Source organism: Myxocyprinus asiaticus, chromosome 17 (assembly GCF_019703515.2).
Source record: "Myxocyprinus asiaticus isolate MX2 ecotype Aquarium Trade chromosome 17, UBuf_Myxa_2, whole genome shotgun sequence".
Taxonomy (NCBI): domain Eukaryota; kingdom Metazoa; phylum Chordata; class Actinopteri; order Cypriniformes; family Catostomidae; genus Myxocyprinus; species Myxocyprinus asiaticus.
In genome coordinates this window covers 38,412,583-38,437,335 of record NC_059360.1, presented here as the reverse complement: position 1 = coordinate 38,437,335, position 24,753 = coordinate 38,412,583, and the positions used below count along the sequence as shown (strand labels likewise).

Below are 24,753 nucleotides of genomic sequence, written 5' to 3'. Positions count from 1 at the left end.
GGTCTACTGTTTATAATTTCAAAAATGCCATAGTTTAAGGGGGCCTGGGTAGCTCAGCGAGTAAAGACGCTGACTACCACCCCTGGAGTCGTGAGTTCGAATCAAGGGCGTGCTGAGTAAATCCAGCCAGGTCTCCTAAGCAACCAAATTGGCCCAGTTGCTAGGGAGGGTAGAGTCACATGGGGTAACCTCCTCGTGGTCGCTATAATGTGGGTCTCGCTCTCGATAGGGCACGTGGTGAGTTGTGCGTGGATGCCGTGGAGAATAGCGTGAGCCTCCACACGCGCTATGTCTCCGCGGTAGCGTGCTTAACAAGCCACGTGATAAGATGCGCGGATTGACGGTCTCAGACGCGGAGGCAACTGAGATTCGTCCTCTGCCACCCAGATTGTGGCGACTCACTATGCCACCACAAGGACTTAGAGCGCATTGGGAATTGGGCATTCCAAATTGGGGAGAAAAGGGGAGAAAAATAAATAAATAATAACAAAATAAATAAAAATTGCCATAGTTTGTTTTATAGAAATTATGTTACATCTAACCATTGGTAGTGAAGAAGATCTATGCTTCCATGTGCTTGCTTATATGGTCTTGTTACAAATAACATTGTTAAACTATAAAAATAAATAATGAATGAATAAATAACAATTTTCAAAAGGGCAAATGCCCTAGATATGTGTATATCCTAAAAAAATGGGCTAAAATATTTTTGTTTGAGTGTAAGAGAAAATATCTGGTTTACTTTTTAAAGATGTTACAGATAACCTTACTGTTGATGATATGAGTAAATTTACATCTTCATCCAACTAAAAATCAATGCTGTAATGTAGAATGAGCATTTCAGTGGGACAAAATTTGCAATATTATTGGTCTTTTCACTTATTTTTGAAATATATGAACAATATCACTTTTTTTATTACTTTTATTATTAGTTTCTGTCTTCGCATTTTCATTTTATAGGCCCCAGATATGTATAGCCCTACAGCTGTTTGAATTCAGAAATGCAAAGTTTGGTCTCACATTCATGATGCGTAAGCCTGCTGAATGTATTAACACAACTTTAAAATTATGCAATTATTGGTGGGTGTGTGGGTGTGTGTGTGTGTGTGGGGGGGGGGGGGGTCATCTTAAAAAAGGTTGAGAACCACTGATCTAGACAATGGTTCATGAGTGGTTAGTCTCCATAGACAGGCAAAGCATATATGAGTGAGAGTAAGAAAAGGTGGAAAAGAAAAAAGAAAGACCAAGAAAGAGAGTGGACTTCTTCTGGGGGATTCTCCAGAGTCTGTAGCATTTCACTTCTGTAAAATATTCCACAGGTTGAGGCATTGTACTTATTAGCAAGAACTTTAAGCACATACTTACTTGAAAAGCCCTCCAGAATACAGATTGTATTCTTCCGCAAAAAACAAAACAAAAACAAAAAAAAACAATGCTGTCTGTTCTCTTTCATCGACAAATTTCAAGCTTCCATTTGAACTCTTTATGATTCACAACATTGTTTTTTTTTTTTTTTTTTTTTTTTTTGCTACCCTTTTTAAACAAATGTGAATGGTGACCTCTATCTAACTGGCTCTTTGTTTTGATTCATATGGTTTTTGACATACCTCTGGTAACTGGATAAGGTGTTTCTAATGCATGTTTTTGGCTTGATTGTAAAACAGCTATTAAACAAACCAAAAAAAAAAAACAATGTTGCAATCCTAGTGGATCTGAAAGCTGAAAAAGCTAGTGCTCATGGGCACTTGCGCCTCCACCCATGCCAATGCAAAAGTAACATCCTTTCACTCCTGAGGGGCAAAACCACCCAAAATATTTACATATTTTAAAATGCGGTGCGCTGAGTGATTTAACAGTTCAACAAAGATTGGCTGTGGGTAAATGGAACGGTTGAGGTTGGTTGGTGCCTCTCCCCGCTGCCCTGATAAGACAGACTATTTGGAGAAGTGAGGTGAATATCTAGAGAGGTGAGAGAGGCAGCCTCTTGAAGCCATCACACTGTTGATAGCTTCAGACAGAGGTAACTGCCTGAGGAGTCAAAACATGAGGCAAGGTAGAAGAACGCAGAGGAATATTTGTGTTGGCATGTCGAAGAACTTAAAGGGATGGTTTCCTCAAAAATGAAAATTATGTCATTGTTTACTCAGCTTCATGTTGTTCCAAACCCATATGAGATGTTAAGCAAAATGTTAGCCTCAGTCACCATTCATTTTCTTTGTATGGAAAAAGGATGCAATGAAAGAAAATGGTGACTGAGACATTCATTCTGCCTAACATTTCCTTTTGTGTTGCACGGAAGAAAGTCATTTGGGTTTGGAAGCCATTGACATTTATAATTCACGGTATTGCATTCATGGTATTACTTTGATTTTTTTTGTTTAAAATCCGAGTAAAGGAATAAAAGTTTCCATTGTAAATATCAGTTAAATTAAGAGAGAATCGGCTACATTTACATAGCATCATATAAACTTCATCAAATAAATGTCTAACTTTCTACATCCTCCTGTTTCACTAAACCGACACTTCATTTTAAAAGCCACATGCACGAACTGCACGGCAGAGAGGGAAATGTCAAAGCCTGAAAATTTATTTTCCCTCATCAAGCAGCTGAAGTCTGGGGTATGGGAATATTTAGTTTTTTTAAAAGACCCACAAGGCACCACCAGTATGACGGCGTTTTAGTGCCACGTGAAAAAAAAAAAAAAAACTACGATTTTGAGAATAAAGTCATATTATTTTGAGAATAAAGTCAAAATTACGAGATTAAAGTCATAATATTTTGAGAATTAAGTCAAAATTTCAAGAATAAAGTCATAGCATTACAAGATTAAAGTTGTATTATTTTAAGAATAAAGTCAAAATTATGAGAATAAATTTGTATCGCTATGAGATTAAAGTGGTAATATTTCGAGATTAAAGTCAAAATTACGAGAATAAAGTCATAGCATTATGAGATTAAAGTCGTAATATAATAATATTAAATCATATTAAATTAATTTATTCTGGAGAAAGAACCAGACAGACGTTCGCGCAGTTCCGCTGGGCGTGGGTGATGTTTGGGCTTGGTTTCCTGAAGCTCTAAATTGAACATTAGTAGCACTTAAATTGTACTTACTACAGCACGTTTCCCAAAAGCATCGTTAACTAAGTAGCAGGTAAAAATGCTTGTAAATTAACTTGAGCTATGATCCACTCTTAAATCCACAAATTGCAACTCGTAATGTTCTCGTGTCTTTCACAGTTTATCAGATACAAAGGGACATTTAATAAATTATATTAATATATTATGATAATTGAAAATCCATTGTAAACGGTTTCAGAGGATAAAAAAGTGTTGAAAAAAATCACACAAAAATCACTAGGCAGTCTCCGCAGTCTGTACACGCCACATGATAGGCGTAAATTAGGTCTAAAGATAGATCTAAATTTACATGAGACATAATACAGTATAACATTTTACTGGCCTTCTTTTGATAAGCATAATTGTAATGGCAACAGAAAGATATATTCTTGTCGAACAGATTTTCTTAGAAGACATGTGGGTAATGTGACCCTGCAGTTTAAAACTTAAATAGGCCAAAATAAATAATTAAAATATGGTTAACAAAGGAGGGTGAGAGTGTGCAATGAGTGATTCATTCTACATCTTCCTCCTCCTCTTCTTCCTCCCTCCAATGAATGATTCAAATAGTCCTAGTCTGTTTATGTGGCAGTCACAAATTATATGCTGCATAATGGCAGTAAGTCTACAAGTGCACAGTAGGGCTGGGCGACATGAAAGAAATATATTCATTATATTTTTCGAAGAAAAAAAAAATATAGCCATATCGATTACATCGTTAACCCCCACCCCATTGCACACGCAATTGCGATTTTGGTTTTGCTTTAAAATTTTAATTTATGTATTGAAATATGAAAAACTTAAACCAAAGATATTTCTAAATTCAAATTACACAAATATAAGCACCCTTCCTTTTGCCATCATGCAAGTATCCATCTACAATAGGTGGGAAATTACTAATACAAATTAAGTTCTGAAGACAATTATAAATGTAAACATAATAATGATAATGATAATAATAATTAAAATATAAATACATTTTAGGTTCAAGGTGAACTTGTTTAGGTTGTATACACATCTCCTATATAAAGTGAACCTGCCGCTTTATGTGTGTTCCACGAGACACGGTCTCGCTGCACTCCTCTGAACAAGCAGCGCATCAGAGACTTAAGAGCGGATCATAGCTCAAGTTAATTTACAAGCATTTTTACCTGCTACTTAGTTAACGATGCTTTTGGGAAACGTGCTGTAGTAAGTACAATTTAAGTGCTACTAACCTTCAACTTAGAGCTTCGGGAAACCCAGCCCAAGCATCACCCATGCCCAGCGGGATGCGCGAATGTCTGTCTGATTCTTTCTCCAGAATAAATTCAAGTCATAACCACTGCAGTGTCCGGATCCCAATAATAACTTCGTGCTGATGTGCCAAAAGATGACAAAGGATTTCTTTCTTGCTAAATCCTAAAGTAATGTATGATTTAACTAAATCATCTACATCCATTTCTTGCATTGATGAAGCTGCTGGCTTGGCATTCTATCATTGTGATAATGATGCACTGTTTCTGGTCATTTTGACTTTATTCTCAAAATATTAAAATTTTAATCTCATAATGCTATGACTTTATTCTTGTATTTTTGACTTTATTCAAAAAGTATTACCACTTTAATCTCGTAGTGATACGACTTTGTTCTCATAACTTTGACTTTATTCTCAAAATAATAAAATTAATCTCGTAATGCTACAAATTTATTCTCGAAATTTTGACTTTATTCTTGAAATATTACGACTTTATTCTCGAAATCTTAGAAATAATTTATTTTCCTCATGGCACTAAAATGCCGTCGTACCACCAGTAATGGTTAGCCAATCAGTAAACTTTGTTGAAAAAGTGTTGGTTCAGGCAGAGAACACTTCAAACCTGAAAAGCCACATCCGTGGTCATCCAAAGGATTTTGCGGAGATGAATGTAAGTGAAAATACAGTATATATTCTAATAAATTATAAACCCCTATTCATAACACTCCCAGATATACAAGATTTCTATGACTACCTGTATTTTCCTGAAAATAAGTCACGTTTTTTCATCATCTGAAAGGTCCTGCGACTTATAGTCTGAAGCGATTTATATACATAATTTAAACGTAATTAATGTCAGCCATTCAAACACACGCACACCAAAGCACAAATACTTACACTCAAACAGATGAAAACATCAGTCAAAGAGACAGTAGAAGTGTTTTAAAGTGGCCAGTTCAGAATATTTTGCCTTTACAAAAGTACTTTATGCAACCAGTTTAAATATTCTGTCCATCATAACATTTTTCTAAAAAACAAAACAAAAAAAAAACTAAGTTTCAGTCAGTAAACCGGACAATTAATGCACAGCATAGAGGGTTCAATTATCAGAAATATCCACAGATAGACAGTCTCTAAAATTAATGAATGAATAGAATACAACAGGCATACTGTTTTAGTCTCAGACTAAAAGCTGTTTATTTGTATACAGCATAGAGTTACATGCATAGAGATCTGTATTTCCTGAGGTAATTTAATCTTCATAATGGAGCGCGTCTGACTTTTGAGCGTATGAAGGGAAGTCGGGACTGTGGCGGCTGCTCTCGGGTACTAGTGCCTGCTGAATACAATCTCTGTCAGCGCGATTTATACAGATATGTGACTTTAAGCTGCCTTTTCACTGTCTCCGACATTTGCATATGACTGTCGTATTTCTCCCCCCAGTGGTAGTCGTGATGAATTGTCATTCTGCTTGCAATGGATTTTGTTCATTGAAGGAAAAGCTACCAGAGATTTACCTAAGAATGACATTACTGTGTGTGATTTTGTTGAGCAGATGAATCAATTCAATAAAATTCAGGATAAATATTCACTCAGTATTTATTATTAATAGTATTATTTATCATTATTACTATTTTTATAGTTAATATTATGATAAGTAACAGCAACAACAACCCTAATTCAGCAAATATGAATCAGAAATTCATAGATGTGATTTTAAATATGTAGGTTTTGTGTGAGCATAAATAAACGTACACATTTAATCACACGTTTACTGTAATTCCAAAAGCTTTTTGTGATATCTGCAACGTAAACAATCATTTCTGAGTTCTACATTATTAATTGTCCAAAACACAGAAGTAGCAGGCATTTAGAAAAATGTTTAAGACAAAATCTATTGATGTTTCTCACTTCGCGCTGACAGTTTTGTATGAATACATCGCTTCCGTCTGGGTGGTCGCATACGGTCTAGTCACCCGAGTTTAAATATTAAAATGCAGCCGAGGCTCAAATCGGATCCGAAAATGTTGCATCCAGAGGCGGTCGGAATCTCACACAGCCCCCGTTCAACTCTCCACTGGAAATGAATGACTTCCGGTCTATCGTCTGTCATTTGACGGATGCAGAGAAAATGCGGCTTAAGGCAGGCATACACGGTGCGATTTTCGGTTGTCGTGTGAGCTCCCGACCGATTTTGTCCAGTTGGGAGAGATCGCGTGGAAATCGTTGGTGCTCGTGTGGTCACGGCACGCATCGTGTGAGAGGAATTATGAGCGGCTTACGAGCAGCTCACGACCTCCCGATAATTTAAAAAACTGTCTAAAAATTCAGGCGCTGTCTACCTGAAGTTGACCAATCAGTAGAAGGTGCTACAACTCGTAAGATCAATGAAAACTGAGTGTTCCTGAAGCTTTTACACATTTGATGAAATTGGTTGTGTTAAAACTGTGTTTTTCCCATATTTTTCATGACCACATCACTGGGAAGGATTCTACAGAAATGCCATGCTGTTCTCTGCTCTTCAAACAAATCATCTTTATCACTCTGATGGAAAAAGTTGTAAAATTTCCATCATGGTCTATTTTTATTCATCATACTTGCATTTGTTTCAGTTCTAGGGCTACATTTAGGGGAGTATAGCATCTGTTATAATTGTATATACATGATAGTGGATATGTGATATGAGATATTTTTCAACTCCCCAAGTGCAAGTCTGGTGAAACCAAGGACTTCTAGGTTGAAAGTTCGACCTGTCAATTAACCGCAGTGCTAAAACAAGATTTTTACATTTTGCTACGTGCAGCTTTAAAGCGCATTTACATGGATAACACTTCTTCAGCATATCTGCTACCAACATACCAGCAGTGACAGCGTGACACAGATGAGAAGGAAGTAGCCTACATCTAATGTTGAATAATACAGGTAGCCTACTCCACTAGAATAACTCCTAATTCTGCACTAAACGTCATGTTTGCGCTTAGATTAAATCCAAGTATAACCATTAGAAATGGTGCACGAATTTTGCGCACTTTCTTTTTAATCTTGTTCATTTTGTGCGCTTTATTATCATGCAGTACTGGCAGCAACACACTGTCGTTATGATTGATGCATGCAGTCATGAAATCACACAGCCTCCCTTCGAAATCTGAATCTGTCAAATGTTGGACAGCATTTGTAATAATTATCCATATATTTTTTTAAATTGGCAGTTGAGTTTTTAGCTAATGCAGCCCCTGGCCATGCCAATCTTCTTTTTTATTTCTAAATCACAAGCTACAAGGAATGGAAGCAATGTCCTCCTCTGGCTTTATGTCTTACAATGATAAATAGCGTAAAAATATGTGCAATTGCTCAGGTCGTTAAGTCGTGTCGTGACCACAGCATCTGTACGATTATCAGATATACTGACTCGTAACATGTGCAGGGGCTCACGACCTCCCAAGTGTCAGAACTCGCACCGTGTATGCCTGGCTTTATCTGTGTTTTTTTTTTTTTCTCTGAGCAACGTGATTTTGACCAGGTGCGACTTTATTTCCAGAAAAACGGCATATCACAAATAAATATCAAACTGCTTATAATTTTAGCAAGGCACTTACAATACCGTGATACTGTAATACCTGCGGTATTTTTTGTGAAGGTTATCGTACCGTGAACATTTCATACCGTTACACCCCTAATTCAAACATAGCATTTAATTATTACGGTGTACAGTATTTTTTGGCTGTAAACAAAATTAGTGCTGTCTCTTTAGCATTACCTGTCTGAGGTTGCGTGTGACTTTCACGTCGTGCCAGGTGTTGTCGTTGAATTTGCCATTGACAGGTTCGACAATGGCTTCGAAGGCTCCGGAACCCAAGTTGATGACCAGTGAAACGGCCCCATCTTTCAACGCCAGGTTGACGTAGTCGGCTGATTTTCCGGTGTGAAGGATAAGGCCATTTCTTTGCCAGGTCTTAAAGGACAGCGTGATCTCATCACTGCTGCTCTGGATGGGATTCTGAGACAAGTCGTAGCAGAAGTATTCGGAACCTCTGAACGTGGCCACATTCTCTTCTCGTGCTGTAAGAGAACACAAATAAAGAGTGTAAATGTTATTACAACATCTTGAAACAAAACAAAACGTAAATGCTAGCTCTGGAAATGCTTTCCTGGAGCAATTCAATTGCAGGTATTTTAAAGTGATGGAGCAAGAGTACCAGCAAATTAGATCAGGCCAGATGATACAGAATGAGACATGATGAGGTAAGGCAAAGTGAGGTAGTTTGCTGAGTAAAATGTTCTCCAAGTATGTGTATCTAAAGCCATAAATTAGGTAAGATCATCAGTGAGATCATCTTGAATTAGATCTCTTTCTTTAAAGCTTATATGTGCTAATGTCCAGTGAATGCCTACTGTAGTACATCTGAGTCAAAATCCATAAGTAGCAGAACTTTTTCATCACTTAAAGTTACCAGTCGAACAATATGGGCTTTTCAATGGCTGATGCCATAGACGCCATATCTAGAGAACAGGATGACCAGGGTGATATCATATACAGTATAGAGGAGACTTGGCACACTTTCTACTCCAATGAATATTTCTCAGGGTGGGTTTATTTTTGAAAGTTAATTTCTGCATGGCTACATACATTAAAGTCTTTTGAACATTTTTACCAATGTTACCCAGGAATAAAAGATACAGTTATTGAAGACATGTTGACATTTGTGACAACATGTGCCAATAGCGGCTGGCTTAGGTGTCATGTGAATACTGGGGGACACACGTTCCCCTGTCACCCCACCACCACCAAAACATAAAACCTGCATTAAACAGCATATTATTGGCGTTGTCAGCAAAATTCTAAAAGTAAAACAATTATGTTTCACAAAATGATTTATAATAAAACAACAAAAATGGAAAAGATAACAGACAGAAATATCAAGACATTGTTTTGGCCAACAAATATTATAATTGATCAATTGTATACATTTATGATATTTGAAACAAGTGTGACAACTTGTATTCATAATACAGTTGACACTTGACTGAATGTATGTTAATGTGGTTTTGACTATGTTTGCTTGTTTACCCAACAGCTTAAAAAAAAAAAAAAAAAAAAAAACTTTATTTAATTTAAGAGAGCTTTGAAAGAGGTGTCTAAAATCCAACATACAAAACCTGTCTATTACTACTTAAATGACTTAAAAACATAACATGACTAAATACATACAATGCCACTAAGAGTAATTATTCTTACTTAATACAATAAAATACAATATAAAACATAATGTTTCTTCATAACACCATGTAGATGCAGCTATTATGACAGCACGCTAAATTAAAGTGGAAAAAGATCAGGCCGGCGGCCCATTGGTCATTGGCATTCAGAGTAGGTGATCTACTGCATCCACACTTATGGAAATAAGTTCACTCCTGGTCCCCTTGGTCCACAGTACATTAATCATCAAGCCATGGCTGTGCAGAGCCAACTGAAAAACACACATCTACTAGACTGTTCCTCCAAACCAACACTGGACATTTACATCAGTGGCTAAAGAAGGATCTCAGCACTAATGGCAGCATTGATTTATCAGGTCAATATATTCTCCTGCTAAATGTTGACAAAACACTCACATATACAAGCCTATGCTCCATCTAAGGAATCAGCATTAGTGGATGTAGCATGTGTTTTAACAGTCCTGCAAAAAGACGCATTGCCCTGTTTTGCATTGGACTGAGTTGACTTGAACGGACTGCAGGGTTGCTGAGCTGATTTTCTCATCAGGACAGGTGCTGGTGCCCAGCTGTGATACACTTCACATGGTAATAACCTCACGGTTAAAGCACAGGGAAAAGTGACTTACATTGGAACATACTGGAAGCACATGGGGCCCTGCTGCAGCTGGTTGTGTTTTTTGGTGGTCGCGCTAACATTTAAACTGATGTGTGTAATTTTTTCAGTGTTAAAATTCTTCTTTGTATCCCAGCTTAACATGTAGGCAACTTTAAGTCAGCCATTTCTAGGTTGATTTCACCCAAAAGTGTAACACTGTAGCTCTGTGGTGCTTTTAAAACTATTCATGTTTGTTTGAGTGGCTCATCCAGCCTGACAAAGCACTGGCTTGACCAATGTGTGAGTTTATGGCGATACTATCTCTTTGTGCAACCAATAGAAGATGAAGGGAATTTTCTGGAATCTGTTTGAAGCTTTAAAGGGGAAGCAGGTTATTTCTGCACCACTACTGACACCAATTGGAATTGCAAAAATAATGACTGATTTCAAACTGGTTTCCAGAATTCTCCCCCTATCTTCCATTAGTCAGGAAACAGATAATCCTACCCCACACTCACACCACTAGCCAATTTTGCTATGTTAGGCTGGTTGGAAATCTTACAAAAAAATACATAAATAATGTTTTGAAAGTGCCACAGTGTTCACACTTTTCAGGGAAATAAGCCTACAAATGGCTTACTTGTATAGTTGTCTCTGCATATTATGCAGGGATAGGAGAAACTATTGTAACTTTAGCTCAAATTTGGTCATAAATCAAAATAGTGAACACAATCCAGTACGTATGTACAATTTGAGCTATGATACAGAATATTGTTTCTTACAAGTATGAAAGTAATGACAGAAAAAGCTAACACTTTATTTTGATGGTCCCAAATAGATATTTAACTGACTATAAGTGACTTATCAACTGGCTTGCTATAGCTAGTAAACAGTGTTTCAGCAAACATTCTGTAGATGTCCAATAGCCTGTATAACAACAACAAAATAACAGCTTATCGACTGACTAGCTATAGGTAGTTAACAGTGTTTCAACAAACATTCAGTAGACTTTCAGTAGCCTGTATATAGATCTTTATTAATGACCTTTTAATGAACTGATGTTCTCAACAATAATGTAAGAAGGTCATTAATAGAGATCTATATACAGGCTACTGAATGTCTACTGAATGTTTGTTAAAACACAGTTTACTAGCTATAGCAAGTCAGTTGATAAATGTAAGTAGGTCATTAATAGAGATCTATATACAGGCTACTGAAAGTCTGCTGAATGTTTGTTGAAACACTGTTTACTAGCTATAGCAAGCCAGTTGATATGTCACTTGTAGTCAGTTAAATATCTATTTGGGACCGTCAAAATAAAGTGTTACCAAATCAATGGTGACCAGCAGGAGATTGGATATAGAATGATCCATGTGTCAGAAACTGGCAGTTAGATGTACTTGGCTGCTCAGAGTGCAAATCCTAAACAGATAGAGCTTAATGTTTAGATAGTGAAGACTACAGGATTGGGCTAAACAGAATCATGGAGTTTTTCAAGCAAAACTAAATATTTTCAAAATCGACTAGTCAGTGGGCTGTCCGAATGACTAGTCGGTCTTTAAGCAATAGTTCACCTAAGAATGCAAATGTCGTTTAAGGCCCGTATGACTGTTTCTTCTGTGGAAAACAAAAGCAGATGTAAGAAAGAATGACAGCCTCATTTACCATTCACTTTCATTATATATATATATATATATATATATATATATATATATATATATATATATATATATATATATATATATATATATAAATAATTAAATAAATAAATAAACAATGCAATGAAAGTGAACCATGATTGAGGCTAATAATTTGCTTTGTGGGTTCCTTTTTTCAGGACTTGAATTTGTCAAACAAAGTGAATATTTCAGTGGTTTTTCTTTAACTACCTGCTGTTTTACACTACATAACCTCTAAATCTCAACATCAAATCAGATCAGATGTGCTTAAAATAAGCAAAAGCACAGTTTATTGGCTTCTGAACAGGGCCCAAAGCTTTCCCTAGTCACACATGGTTGTTTTTATGTGCTACATGATGGCATGGAAGTCTTGTGCTGACACCTTAGCAGATGCATTATTACTCCCCAGAGTACAGCTACTGTTAGCTTGGGTTTTACAAAAGAACAGGCCCTCAAATAGCTCCTCGACAGCTTATCTCCTTTGTCCTGACCACCTCTGTGAGGTAACTGCATCGCTGAGACCCTGACCCGCTGTTAAAGTGCCTAGAGAGAGTACTGATCAATTATTAATTAAACAGAGTGTTGTTTTTACTAAAGACACCGATCTGCATTACAGCCAGATGTTACCCCATCCATTCATCTTGATCAGTGAATACTTAATAAGAGTCACCTTTCAGTGCTGGTATGATGTGGGCTTGACTGATATATTCAGAGTGGTCAATAAGGGAAAATAAGATTGGAATACAGGAATGGATACACAATATATGGAGGGAGTATATCCCTCTCTCTCTCTCTCTCTCTCACTCTCTCTCTCTTTCTCTCTCTCTCTCTCTCTCTCTCTCTCTCTCTCTCTCTCTCTCTGAGAGAGAATGCAGTCTTGTATAGCCAGATGTTTGACTCAAACTCTAGTCAATGTCGCAACTTATTCTGGCAAAGATGCACCAACTTAGACGAGAAGAAGCCATTTAATGGACATGTAAAAAAAAAAAAAAAAAACAGTTCATCTTTTTACATAAAGTTTAGGGCAGATAACTCTTGACGATACTGAGAAAACAGGTGTGTTCATAAAATCTTTTATAGAAATAATTCATATAAATTAAATTGGGCCGAGGGCTACTGAGCTCCAAAAATGACTGAAAGAGCACCATAAAAGTATCTTAAAATTATCTCTTATGACGCATGTGCATCATAAGACCAAAATGGCTGTTGCATCTTGCTCTCTTATCAGCGTTTTTCAGATTAAGCAATGTTTTTTAAAGTCCTTTGTCAGGAAAGAATTTAAATTTCAAAACTTGTGTCTCGAGATCCTCGCCTTCTGTTCCATTATGTTGTGCTACTACTATATAATGAATGAAAAACACTGTGGTATCGCCATTATAATGAAGATTGGGTCTGTTGTGGACTAAGGAAACAACGTCAATTTAGACATCTGGTGACTTTAAAATTCGAAATTAATTCATATTTAAGGTAAACATTTGAATTTAGTTTCTCAGCCCAGCTGACAACCCTAGTGGACATTAGGGCTGGGCAATATGGCCAAAATTGTTATCACAATATTCTTTTTCATACTGTTTGATATTTATCACGATATACATTCACATTTACAATTTTTTTATTTTATTTCAAAGTTGGCGGAAGAAAAGAAGAAAAAATACATTCTAAACAGTCAAAATAGTCACAACAAACAGAAATCGATTTGTTCATTATTAAAGGCTCATAACATGCTGATTAATAAAGCTAAATTTAGAAGGAAAAACGTTATGGTCTAAAAGGCACTTTGGAACCACATTAACTTGTGCGGCGCCACATGTCTACACACACGCAGGGAAAAGAGGCAAAGCGAGCGGTGCGGTGCGGGACAGGGCATAAATGATGCGTGTTTGGTGCTAGAGAAAAATATTCAAGACTACAGCGCAGAAAGATCAGAGCTGGTGTACACAGCATTGTTGTTTTGTTGTGTTTTTCACTAGAGATGATGAGAGGGCGCAACCATTGTCATGAAATCTTGCATTGCGGATGGAATCAATTCAGTGTCCGACGTAGTCTAATTGTTAGTAAGGCAGCTAACATTAGCAAGTTCATCCAGTTTGACCCTACTTTCCACTGGCATGTTGTGAGCGAAGCTGAGAGAGCGTTTTCAATTCATTCCTACGCAAGCTGAGCGCCACGCTCGCAAGGTGGATTGTAGGACTGACAGTGATGTGGAGCAAGCTCTTTCCTAGGGTTGTGAGCGGATTTCTTCCGTGCCAGTGGAAAAGCAGCCTGAGAAAGCCAAACTGCTTGCATTTTTAGCGACATGCACTAAATATAGAAAATTCCTCAAAAGCTTATCATCGATATTGTGGATTTTTTTTATCACGATAAATATCGATATCGTTTTATAGCCCAGCCCAAGTGGACATTACAACCAAGATTAAAATATCATTTATTCATTGCTTTGTATTTGTTTTTAGAATTTCTACTCCATAAACTATCACACAGAGCAGCGTGCGAACACAAAGCCGAGTACAATAGCCTATTTCCCACAGTCTCTGTCTCACCACAGCACTCCTTTCAAAACAGACCTTATCTGTATAGATTTTTAATGAAAATCCTCAGGGGGGGCAAAGGGGTGAGGTTATAGTCTGTGTGTGAGATAGCAACTGTGCTGAATTATGAAATCTTAATGAAAACATCATTATTAGTCAAATCGGCACCAGGGACAGAGATTGTTATCAAGTCACAATTGTGATGGTCCACTAATGCCTTTTTCCTCCAATACACACAGAGACGAATGGCGGCAGTACGGTCAGAGGCGTGCTCATGTGTAAGGGTGTCAGAGGCCCAGGAGTGGAGAAAAGTAGTGTCGTTAGGGAAGCCATTAAATCCAACGTGCTTCGGGGAGGATAGACCATTATAGGGTAAGAGCTCTCAACCTGTCAATCACATGTGAATGGATGCAGGCAACATTCTGACCAATTGCCCTCTCAACTTTTAAGAACAGAACTGCCGTTTGCCACACAGTGCCCTCAGATATATAGCCTACCATGACAGACACAGAAGGAAAAAACTCCTATACTAGGCATGTTAGGATTACTGCCATTATATTAAGTATTGAATTTGATTGATAGTTACATAGTTTATATAGGCCCTTATAAACTATATAGCAGTGTTTAATAACTGATGGAACAATTAAGTATTAAAAATTTATGTAAAACATCAAGGCATTTGTAAAAAGTAACATTGTCTACCATAAACCATCAACTGCAATTATTCGCCAAAATGGCAGCTTATTTATTTATTTATTGGTTATTTGACATTAAAACATAAACTTCAAGCTAACAGTGATTGATGCAACAAATGATACAAACAGTAGAAAAAGGGCATGAAACTACTTTCGAAACACATTTAACCTCAGTGAACGCCAAACCTGTGACACATTTCTAAGTGAAATAATGTAATATGGGACTTGATTTTATCAATCAGGATTTGATTTGATCGTGAAAATGGGCTATACTATTACTGTTTAATATTGTTTTTACTCACCCATGTAACCTTATTTATATTTACATCGGCATAAAAGATAAATGTCATTTCAGAGGCAGAGAAAATGTTTAAATTTTGCTGAAAGATTAAAAAACATTTAGTTTTTTAAGAGTAACATTCATTGATAAATAATGCACATGCACAGACCAGGAATATATAATAAGATAGTACATAAGAGTTATGACAATGTTAATGTGGGTATGATATATTGATAGTATTTTGGTTTTGGTGGACTAGATCTGATACGCTACTGCTACTGCTACTGCTGCTGCTGCTGCTGCACAGCAAGTATGGAGACTTGCTACTGCTTGAATATACACAGAAATACTGAGTTAAGCATGTGGACATGCTGCTGTTGCTAATGCTGCACAATTACAAAGACACAAGTCATGCTGCATCGAGCATGTGTGACATGCTGCTGCACAATTAAGGCCTGGGTATACTTTTTTACTTGTACATTACACACACACTGAGCACTTTATTAGGAACACTATGGTCCTAATAAAGTGCCGGACGAGGTCTTCTGCTGTTGTAGCCCATCCGCATCAAGGTTCGATGTGTTGTGCATTCTGAGATGCTATTCTGCTCACTACAATTGAAAAGAGCGGTTATTTGAGTTACTGTAGCCTTTCTGTCAGCTCGAACCAGTCTGGCCATTCTTCATTGACCTCTCTAATCAACAAGGCGTTTCCTCTGCAGAACTGCTGCTCACTGGATGTTTTTTGTTTTTGACACCATTCTTAGTTCTTAGAGACTGATGTGCGTGAAAATCCCAGGACATCATAAGTTACAGAAATACTGAAACCAGCCCATCTGGCACCAACAATCATGCCACGGTCAAAATAACTGAGATCAAATTTTTCCCCCATTCTGATAGTTGATGTGAACATAAACTGAAGCTCCTGACCCATATCTGAATGATTTTATGCATTGCACTGTTGCCACACGATTGGCTGTTTAGATAATCACATGGATAAGTATGTGTACAAGCGTTCCTAATAAAGTGTTTAGTGAGTGTATTTTACTTATAAATGACTGCTTTGTGATAATTGTTTTCCAATGGATATGCTTCAAACGCTACACAATAGGGCTGGGCGATATGGCGATATACTATATTGTGGCGACAATATAAAGTGTCATTAATAATAATAATAATAAGTGTCAATTGATAGAGATTTTGCAATATCATGTATATCGTGATATGTAAATATCCATGTGCGCAGTGTGGGCTTATCTATCAGTGGGCAGGGCTTCACGTGAGACTAAGAGAATTAAAGAAACATGGACAGGGTTTTTCCGGCACTGAACATTTTTCTGAGGCCGTCCAAGCAAATTGAATGACCTTCATATCATGTTTGGCATTTTTAAAGCGCTAAATATTCTTCTCTTCTGACACGCGAATGTTTTAAGTGACTGTGCCACGCTCTGTCTCTGGAGCTCCAGTCCAAAATTTACGTGAGTCGAGCAGGCTTTCCGATATTTGTACTCCAGAGACAGGAGAGCTCAGAGCGGGATCACTCACGCTACTCAATTATTTTTGGCCCAGGAAAACCCCAAATGGAGAAAGTAATCGCCACAGAATGGGACGACTCCCAAACAGCTCAAGAAAATAAAGCAGAGCTTGTTATTAAAACAGGTGCGACATCTGTGGTGTGGGTTCACAAAAGCCGGCACAGAGCAGAAAAATGTAATCTGCAATCGATAATTAACATTTATTGATTATCACTCGTAATGCAAGCAATCTGTTTTACAACCTCAAAATGAAGCACGCAAAAGAATATTATGAAAGCCAAAAGATGAACTTCACATTAATTCGGTCATTTCTTTATTTATTTTGCAGGAAGTGCTATTTATTTGATAATTATTTTCTTCAAGAAGTGTTTATTTTTGTTGGATTTTTTTATTTTATTTATTTATTTATTTTTTATTTTTTGCATTGCTTTGAGAAGATCTTAAGTTTCTTGAGCAAAGTTTATAATAATAATAATAATAATAATATTGGTCAACAACACTTTAAACTGAAATGTGGCATACTTTTATATTTAGCATTTTGGTAAGGTTGATTTTTGAAAAGAAGTTGATTTTAATTTATTTATGTATTTATTTACTTTATTTGTCTTGTTCCAAATAGTTTTAATTTATAAAGTATTTAATTCACTGACTGGAGTTCCAAAAATAGGCATTACAATTTGGTTATTTAATATATAAGGCAATTTTTTATTGATTTTCCAGAAAACCTTTACTATATTGTGATGTATATCATTATCGTGATGGTCATATCACCCATCCCTACTACACAAAATAGCAGGGAATAACGTGCACAGTGAGCTATGAGCCTAAATAGCACACTACACTCTTTAAATAATAAAATCACTCACATTAAAGTCAAATAAAAATAATCAAACTGTCACTGCCTGTAACATAGAATTCTTAACCAATGGAAAATACGTTGTTTAAGTGCCCGGGCAGGTTCTCATTTCCATTAAGAAGTGAATGCTCGTATTGTCATGTCAGTGGTGTTAAACTGATCCAATTTATTAGCCCCTTCGGGATGCTTTGATTTTTAAATGGTTTAGCATTGAACTTGTCAAATTAGTGTAAGCAAGTATTCAGTATGTACACCAGAGCAAAAGAAAAAAAAAATTGGCTTAACGTTTATCAAGCGCTGAAACTTTGCAGGGTGAAAAACAATCTGGAATCATGTGTAACAGTGTAAAAGAAACCTGCACTACTGCAGAACGTCAAATCATTAGCTGCTTTTCCACCATCGGGCCGAACAGTTCTCATCGCAAAACCATACAGTTCCGTGTTGATCCGAGCCAGCTGGCGCGGTTACGGTTTCTTTTTCCACTGTGTCGCAGTGAAATCAGGAGTATGTACGCAACTGATCTGTCTGTTGGTGACAGTGTGAGAGGTACACAACATTGGAGTGAGTGCGCTATGGAGGATGACTGCATATTTCAGTTGTTAGGACTGTTTTTTCCCCTGGTTTTACTCTGCTAACAAACAACAAAGACACGGACCATGTCGCAAAACGGAAAGTAAAGAGAAATAGGTTTACCATCATTTGCTGAGGGCTTGTGTTTGCCACCGGACACGAACATGCAGAAAGGTAAAAGTTCACAGACTAGCTAAAAAGGATATTTTTTGACAATATTATATATAATTTATATATATATATATATAATATGAAGTATTATATGAAAATAGTATATGAGGATACATTGGTGTATTTTGAGTTTAAATTAGCTAGTAATCTACTTCCCTGATGGAAAAGATGTTTAGAGAAATAAATATAGGCTACAATACTAGTTAAACCATCGTAATAAAACCATGGCAATACACTAAACGAGTCACCACGTACTAAAGCCATTCCACCTGCACAGTTGAGAACGGTTGAGTACGGTTAGCTAATTGTGCCGAGAATTCCGGGCTGAGGACGGTTTATAATCGTGCCATGCCGAACAGTGCTCAAGTGGAAATGCTATTGTAACCGTTCCGTACCGTGCTCAGAACCGTTCAGCCCAATGGTGAAAAAGCGGATTTTTTATGCCACCTGTGCTAGAAAAGCTAGAATGAAATAGAATGCAGATATCTCGAGATGCGTTTATAAAAAGTGATTTTTAACTTGACACAGTGTTTAAAAAAAATGACGTTCCTGCGAGAGACACTGAAACAAGCTGATTCAGCGCCGGCCGTGCTCCATCACGGCCCGGCCACGCCCTCCTCGTCACATTCCTCCCCCACCCGATTCAGGGAGAGGGAAAGGTTGAGTGGAGACACAGAGAGAGAGAGGAGATAGAGAGAAGGACTTGCTCACCGGCTCCCGGACATGCTGTCGCCCGATCCTCAACTGCTCCTCCAGCCCCTAACTCACCGTATACTTAAAAAAATTGCAGACCTCTATTGCACGTATACAATAACCGAATAGATATTTTCGTATTCGAATAGAGGGGTGCCGAATGTTTAACCGAGTGACTGACTATACCTGCACAACCCTAGGAACAACTTGAGAGAGATTACATAATGACAGAATGTACATTTCTGAGTGAACTATCCTTTTAAGGGATGTAACTGGGTTTAACATAAAGCCACAAATTTATAGTAATCAAAAGATAGACCACATTCTTGCAATAGAGTGCATAATTAGAGCTAATAAATCTCCCTTACTCTCTGTCTCTCTTTTTATCTCTCTCTTTCTCAGTCTGTCAAATGCAGGCAGTGTTAAGGCTAATCTATCTCTGCAGATCCAGAGGGAGCCTCCAGACAGAGCAGTCAGAGCATCCGTCATGCAGCTGTGACGGAGGGAATCAATAAAGAGAGAAGGAGGGATGAGGCCAGTCTCCATGAGGCTGACCTGGAGAGACCCGTGTCCAGGCCGCACTGCCGTCATGGACAGCTGCTGACTCACCAGCCTCTAACAACCGTATAATAACCTCCAATTGTCAAACTGCAACCAAACCCACCTACTGCTGCAATTACACTTCTATTGTACATTCCCTTAGATCAGGCAAGGTTATTTTAAACTGCACCAGACATTGATTTTGAAAAAAGTGAGATCACAGTTAGAATAGACATGTCCCCAGTCACCCTGTTGTGGTTGATGCTATTAAAGTGTTTAATTCCTCTATTTCCAGCTATTTCGGGTTGCTGTCCATTAAGCCTTTATTGACAGACATATATTTGCTGATCGGTGGCTCAGCGGAGTGTGTGTTTATCAATGTTGAGGAAGCTTTCCAAGCTACAGCTTTACACCTTGTACTCATGATTTAAAGTAGTTAAACAACAGTCAAGCTATCCTTTTACAAAAGTAGTTATTTACAGTGCAAGTGAGTAATAGTAATACTAGTTAACTAAATTGGAGCTATTCAAAAATTGTAATTATAACTACCAGATCATCAGTTTATTTTTGCTTGCAGAGCAGTATTAATCGAGAACAAAAACAAAGATCTCAGTTATGCAAGTAGTTGTAGCTGTAGGCTTGAGATCTCCAAATGGGGGTGGGATCTCCAAAAGATGGTGGAGTTACTCCAAAAGGGGCAGAGTTTCTCAAAAAGGGGGTTGCGCCAACTCCAAAAGGGGGGATCACTTCCACTCAAGGTTAGTATTAGGGAAAGGGTTGGGTTAAGTTAGGGGCTCCCTATAGCTTTGCTGGCAGTTTGAAGCTCCCATCCCTTCTTCAGTTATGTGCCAGCGTTAAACTTAAACAGATATAATTTTCTATAAATACTAGTGATGTGCAAAACTACCAGTTTTCATAATCAACTAGTCGTTGAAACAATCGACCGACTTGTTGATTATGAAAATTGGTAGTTTTGCACATCTGCCAAGTCGATGTTAAGGATAATAATGTATAATCAGGCTCCATTATGGTCATGTGCACCTGATCAAATGGCTTTAAGAGGTATATACAGAGGTTAAATGCAGCACTTCAACATGGTGAACAGATATTTAACAAATACCTTGGCTCTATAACATCGTATTGGACAAAACTATCAAAGTGAGAAAAGTAAGAAATAAGAAAGGCTCCAATACAGAGCAGAACAAAACCACTTATGTGCATCCTGAACACAGAAAGACGTACTTCAGTGTAACCGGAGTGCTTCAGTGTGATCCTCGCTGTGCATTAAAAAGCGCAGAACTGCACGATAATACTGGTGGTACACATCTAGTTCAGGAACTCAAGCAGTTGATTTTTTTTTTTTACTGCAACCATTTATTTAAACAGTGTCAGACAGAATCAGCAAAAGACTTTAATCTCTCCACAGCACCTGACAAATACAGGAACATTACACATAGTAGAGGATTTCATGTCCGATCACCTTGAAATGTATTGTTGAAGTGGTGCTTTGCTGTAACAACAGTGCATAAAAAGACTAAACCTAAAGTACAGCAAGCTATCATCACCCAAAAACGCTCTCTAAGAAGTTGTGTCTCAATTAATTTGATAACTGTGTCTCCCATTAAAACCAAAACCACTAAAAAATATTCATGTTAGTAGTCGACCCCACTAATCAACAAGTCAGTTGTTAGACAACTAGTCGATTAGTCAACCATCTTGCACGTCCCTTCTAAATACAACTAAAAAAACAGATAAAAAAGCCTAACGTTTATAACTGAGTCGAAAACAGAGATGAAAAGCAGCATTTAATATCAAGAAATACGTAAATGCTGCGTAGGGATTCAAATGAATGAATCAGTGAGTATTTTTTATGTTTGATTGTTGCCTTAGTTATTATGCGACATAAAAAAAATAAAAAATAAAAATAAAACAGCTATGTAGCGCTTTGTCACGTTAAACTGCTACTTGTTGGAAAGTACTCTAGCTTGTTACTGGCAAGTTGTTTTAAAAGTTGTTGGGCTACTTACACTACTGAAAATGTAGTTAAGTTGGGGCAGTGGTAGCTCAGCGGTTAAGGCTCTGGGTTACTGATCAGAAGATCAGGGGTTCAAGCCCCAGCACCACCAAGATGCCACTGTTGGGCCCTTGAGCAAGGCCCTTGACCCTATCTGCTCCAGGGGCACTGTATCATGGCTGACCCTGCACTCTGACCCCAGCCTAGCTGGGATATGTGAAAAAGAAGAATTTCACTGTATATGTGCAAATGTGTGATGAATAAAGAAAATTAATTAAAAAAGTTACTAGTGTAGTAACTTTTAGTTATTTACTCCCTAGCTCTGGTGTTAATGTTCATTTTTTATTTATTTATTTATTTTAATCTTTTGTTTGAAGGCCTGCTGCAGTCCGTTGTTTAGCTTAAATGGCTCGTTCCTCCCTTCTGCAGCTTTTAGCTGCTACTTTTGGCTTTCTCTCCCTTTTTCTGAGTTTCTCTCTTGGTCTGTCTGCCTTCCCGCTGGTGTCTTGGTGCCTGTCTGCCTCTGTAATACCCACTGGATAGAAAAATGAATCTATGTGCTGGGTGAAACAAACAGCTGTTAGTGATTACACGAGAATCAGGAAGTTCAAACACACACTGCAATTTATTGCTGTGTAAAACAGCAATAAAAGCATCCAAACTGCTATGGAAGACTGCATGCCCTTGACCTTTGAACTCCAAACTTTTGTGTTTTTCACAGTGGATATAGTATAATAGGATATGTTACAGGGTTATGAAAGTTCAGTTCACATGATATTCAGAGACATCGCAAAGATAACAGAGGATGTACAAATGGTCGTATCGAGTGTGCTGTACGGATAACATAATTTTTTTACTGCTGTATGTGGAGCAAGAGTGTGTGATCGTGCATGTTTGTGTGTGACGTGACTAGCTAGGACAGGAGTGGGAGTGAGATCAGCAGGGAGTTTTGGAATTAGACCAGGTGTGAGAAGACAGGAATTCCAGATCTGACCATCTGTTGGTCTTTTTCAAATGACCAAGTCAACAAAAGTTCTGAAACACATTACATTAACAGCATTGCATTTGGTGCAATTATTAAAGGTACAGTACTGTTACACTTTGAAAAACCTTTAATGCCTTATAACGGTATCATAATGGATTACTAGTAGCAGTTCAGACTAAATGCTTTAAAAACAGTTGAATAGAAAACAGTTGTCCTGAGATGTGTTTTTAAAAGTTGTAGTTCTTTGACACAGTGTCTAAAAATGCAATGCTCCTGCGGGAGACACTGAAAAAACAGCGCGATGTGATGCAAAGGTTAAAGTCATCCATCTAAAATCAGCTCTGATGGACGCAAAAATACGTTTGGTGTGAAAGGCTCCTAAGGTTTTATAACACACATTCTAATCAGTTGTATGTACGATGTATTATAACTACAAGTTCTTATGCAAAAAGATATATATATATATATATATATATATATATATATATATATATATATATATATATAATTAAATTCGGTGTGTTTTATAAGGCATTATGAACACCTTTAAAAATGTAAGAACATCTTTATAATGCATTATATTTATACAGGGTTTACAGGGTTACATAAATGTAATCTGAAGTGGAATTCAAACAGTTGTGTTTGATAAAGATATAACCTCTGCAGGAACATAGAGTACACTTAGTCACACTACACAAAGTTTCCAAGCAAAACAAGAACAATTAGTTTCAGTTTAACACAATGTAAATCACAAAAATGCTCTAAAATTTTAAAACTGTTATAAGCAGCATTGGATTGAGCATTCAAAGCAACTTTCTTAAAACTCTTTCCTTGTTGTTTAAAATCTCTAGTGGGATGAGATCTTTTCAAACACACTGGAAGAGTAAAACCAACTTCTCCCAGCAAAGCCTTTACAAATGCGTTAATTGTAACTTAGGGATACGAAATTCAAAGATAAAGTATACAATCCACACCTAGTTAAAATGTCTATCATCCCATCTGTCATAGATGAGAGTATTATCTTCTCTCCAGCTTCATTTTTGTACAGCAAAAGTGAAACTACATACTAAATGCAGATCAGCTCTTGAAATGACAAGCAGTGCTTCTCTCCATTCCACTGAAATTGTTATTCCACCTTTGAAAAGCTTTAGGATACTGTTTAAGCTTTGGCTTTTACAATACAGGGAAAGCAATTTCATACCCAGCTAATTTAAATTTGCCAGCTCTTTTTGATCTCTGGCATTAAATGCATTTCATTACATTTTTTCTCGTATTTTCAATTACATGTATGATGCTCTGGGATTAAGCGGACATCTGAAGGAAAAGAAAACAAAATTATTAAAGCACTACCATTTAAAAATGCAGTAAAGGTATTTTGGTCTGACTTTAATTCATTGTTTAAATTAACCTTCACAAACAATAGTTTTGTTTGGTCATCAGATCAGAGAAATAACCACCAGTGATATGAAGCCAATAAAGGAAGATGGTTTCCAGAAACAACATTACTTTGGTAATTCAGAATCCATTTAATTGGTCTTATGAAATCCAAATCCATAGTTACCAGTTCAAATCAACATGAAATGGCTTTTGCAACCAATTTTACTTCTGTAATGTGATACGTTACAGAAAATTCAACAAGAAAAAAATGTAGGGCAGTACTTGATTTTATCCATCAAGAAATGATTGAATTGTAAAAAGTTGTCTCAATGTGACAGGCTGTTGGAGGGGAAAAGTGTAAAAAAAAAATAAGAGAGTTTATTGACATCAGCCATAAAAGGAAGTTTATTCAGAGGCAGTTATTACATTTTGATAAAAATAAATAAATAAATAAATAAAAACATTTTTATTAACATGCACTGATTAAGACCTGTAAAGATACTATTTATACTGTATATAATAAAAGTAAATAGGGTTATATTGATTTATTGTTGACTTTAAAATCAACCAACAGAAGACATAGCAGCTATAACTCCTAATCAAACCTTACTCTTAAATATTCAGTATATATAGTATATACAGTATTCTTCTCACCACAATT

General features: G+C 37.0%; 1 protein-coding gene across 5 annotated transcripts in view; it reads right to left on the bottom strand.

The window, feature by feature from the left end:
- Window positions 1–24,753, bottom strand: part of LOC127454684 (neurexin-3a) — a 444,655-nt gene that overhangs the window by 340,873 nt on the left and 79,029 nt on the right. For all 5 annotated transcript variants that reach the window (XR_007899593.1, XM_051722045.1, XM_051722042.1 and 2 more), the window contains exon 6: window positions 8,116–8,417. Coding sequence is in view for 4 of the 5 variants with exons in the window: in XM_051722045.1 (XP_051578005.1) it covers window positions 8,116–8,417 (302 nt within the window). In the remaining variant the exon portion in view is untranslated. The remainder of the gene's footprint in view (window positions 1–8,115; window positions 8,418–24,753) is intronic.